Genomic DNA, 3,270 nt, shown 5'->3' with positions numbered 1-3,270 from the left:
CTAAAAGTTAAAATGAATCTAACACTAATTGCTTATTAATTATTTTCTAGCCATTTCTGATAAACTTTTCGTTTTAAAGCAGAAAAAAGGTTCCATCTTGCAGATGCATTATACGATACGAGTAATATCACATGCTAATGATGTCATCCCATTACTTCATATACCGCCAAGCGGAAAAGTTCCATTAAAAACGGAAAGTTAGTTTCCTTTTCTATTTTCAAGTTTAAAACATTGCTAAAATATTTTAGTTAAGCCAACTAAAAACAATTTTTATTTCTAACGTTTGATTTTTTTCTTTTGCTCTTATCTTTTAAATTATCAAAATGCTATTTTTACTGATAATCTAAGCCATTTGAATTACTTATGATAAGTAATCGTTATTGAATATTTTCGTTCCAAAGTTTATGTTTACAGAAATTTTCTTGATTTCTAGCCGACATTATCCGATTTTGGAAACTTTTAATTTTAAGATTCTTTAAATAATTATGGCATAAGTTATAGCATTCAATATTGAGTATCGATGTGCAGGAATTAAAACCGGCAAATTCGATATTCAGGTTAGTTTTAACTTCGATTGGCCTTCTAGTACGAATCAAACAAAAGTTTCATTGAAGCAAGAGAAACTGTGTACGGCACGAACGTTACGTGGTACTTACACCGGTAAGTTTCTAAATGATTAACTGATAAGTATTTCACTTTATTGTCATCTTACTTGACGTATCTTACGTAAACTAACTTTACACGGAAACATTAACCTGAGTGACGTAACTAACTTTTCCAATTTTTCAAGCGTTATTCCTGTGAAATCGATTGACAAAGCACATCAAAATGTAAATATGTGCAGAAAAATGTCGAATGATAATATTTCATTGTATATATACCGTAAACAATGATCAACGTTGCTTCTTTGTAAACAATGACAAATACTATGACCTGTAGTTGACCCGTAATTGGTTGTAATGATGGGACAGGAGAGTGGTGTCCAATTTTAATGGGTTTAATTTATTCGAAATGCTTTAATGATATGCATAGGAATGTAGCTCACATAACTAAAATACGCAAAATATAAACAACAAACGGATAGACATTTGTCATTTTGTTTAATTTGTGAAAAAAAGGATTTTTAATTAAAATTAGAAAATTATAAATGAGAAAAAACCAGGTGACATATACTAGACTTCTTCTCTTCAGTATATTATACTATGTCACTTCATAACTTTCATAACATTTTAATTTTTCATTTCTTATTTTTTAATTTTTAATTTTTTTAAGATTTCATAACATTTTAAATATTATAAATTGAATTATTAAAAAATAGACTTTTTATTGCATCTTTAAAAAGTTTTGCTATTTACGAATGCTAATAAAATAAAAATTAAATTAATCATACTTAAATGCAAAAAAAAAGTGAAAAAGGCAAAATAAAAATAAAAATATGTTAAGATTAAAACATTTCGATTAAGATTTAAAAATTTTAAAATTTCAAACAATCTTTTTTTTTGAATTTAAAACAACCTGAAAAGTAACCTGGAAAATATTAATCTTGCAGACTTTTTTATTCAATCATATTTTAAACTTAAAAAAGAATCTTTCAACTTACTAATCAACAATTTGTCATACAAAAATTCAGTAGTTTAAAATTAGCTATGCTTATAAAATATAATGGGATGAAGGAAGGATTAATTTAAACAATAACAAATTGCTATTCTTTTAATTAATTAGTTAATGATTATCATTTTGGTATGTTTTAATATTTAACATTAATTATTGAAATGTTTTCTTTTTATTTTCTCTCTCTCTTAGTTTTTGAAAAGGATAACATTTATTTATCGTAAATAAGGGGAAAAGAAGAAAAGAGTTGAAATTTACACATTTATATCAGATGATAGTTTAGTGTAAGTACCATAAAATGTGAAATGAGTTGATTAGTTGGAACGACGAATACTCCTCAATCGGTGTGAACTTTTTGGTAGAAGAAAATCTTTCTTTGTAATTGCCGCCTCAAACATTTTATTGTCATACTACTGAGGAAGTTTTAACTCTTTACAAAGAGACAGGGAGAAAGAAAGAGAGAGAGAGAAAGAGAGAGAGAAAAGGAAGAAGATAGAAAGGTTTAAAAGGCTAGGATTGAAATCCTTTTTTCTTGGTTTCTCTTTTTCTTTTTTTTTCCTAAAAATAAAATAATTTTTTTTTGTTTTGTATTATTCAAAGAATCATTACATTTTCCCTCATACTAATTCTCCCCCTTCTTTTTCTTCTTCTTCTCTTCTGCTTTTTTTTTACTGTTAATCTTTTCTTTCCTTTTTCTTCTATTCTTTTATTTCTTAGTTAAATGATCGCTTCCTTCATTTTCTAATTTTTTTCTTTTCCGTGAAATTTTTTTTATTTCCATCTCTAAGAGACAGACAGGCTTTTAATGCTCATTAAATCGAATTGTAGCAGTTGAAATATATTCTGTGAGCAAATTAAAATCTATCAATATGGATTCATTAACAAATTTCAATTATGGTCAGTTCTATTTCTTGGTCATTTTTTTTTTTTGTGATAAAATTTAACTCAAAACGATCAAGATAAAATGACCTGAGTACAACATTATTCAATTCTATTTCTTGTTTAACATCGATCAGTATTAGGTCAGAAAAGATACTTTTAGCTAGCCAATCATTAAGAAGGTCACTTATATGATAATATCAAAAATGAAATAATCTATGAATCTGTATTTAGTAAATTGTTTATTGTTATAAGAAGAATAATTCCACTGGACAAAGCTAAACCATATTTCAGTAATTAGGCAAAGTTAGATTCCAATAGTTTATAAGATACTATAGATAGTTGCGCTTGTCTTAATTGTAACCGAATAGCTTTTCATAATTAGTACTGGCTGGATAGCTTATCCTAATTAGAACTGGGTCACTTGTCTTAATTAATTGGACTTCGATTTTACTGAGACACTACCACAATTTTCAGGGTAACATTCTTAACTTTAATGAAATCAAACTCATCATATATGACATATGTTTGATTACATTAAGGCGTTGTTGTCAATGAAAAAGACAATATACATTCATTTGGAGCTTTTTTCTTTCATATAAATAATTAATATCAGGAAATTTGTTAAATTTTTTAGTTTTCAAAAAAATTCTTACCAACATAATTGGGAAAGAAAGCTTTTAGCTTATCATAAAATGGATGATGATGAATGATGATGATGATGAATGATGATGATAATGATGATAATGATGATGATGATGATGAATGATGATGATAATG

General features: G+C 26.7%; 1 protein-coding gene across 1 annotated transcript; it reads left to right on the top strand.

The window, feature by feature from the left end:
• Window positions 1-103: 103 nt before the first annotated feature.
• On the top strand, window positions 104-680 carry LOAG_13870 (hypothetical protein; the record flags this gene model as incomplete). The annotated part of the gene is made up of 2 exons (XM_003149374.1): window positions 104-197; window positions 502-680. The coding sequence occupies 2 exons, from the start codon at window positions 104-106 to the stop codon at window positions 678-680; spliced, it is 273 nt and encodes a 90-aa protein (XP_003149422.1).
• Between the last annotated feature and the right edge of the window lie 2,590 nt (window positions 681-3,270).

The sequence above is a fragment of the Loa loa genome, assembly GCF_000183805.2.
Source record: "Loa loa unplaced genomic scaffold supercont3.21, whole genome shotgun sequence".
Classification (NCBI taxonomy): Eukaryota; Metazoa; Nematoda; class Chromadorea; order Rhabditida; family Onchocercidae; genus Loa; species Loa loa.
Note: the sequence above shows the minus strand (reverse complement) of the source record. Positions and strands in the feature narration are given on the sequence as shown.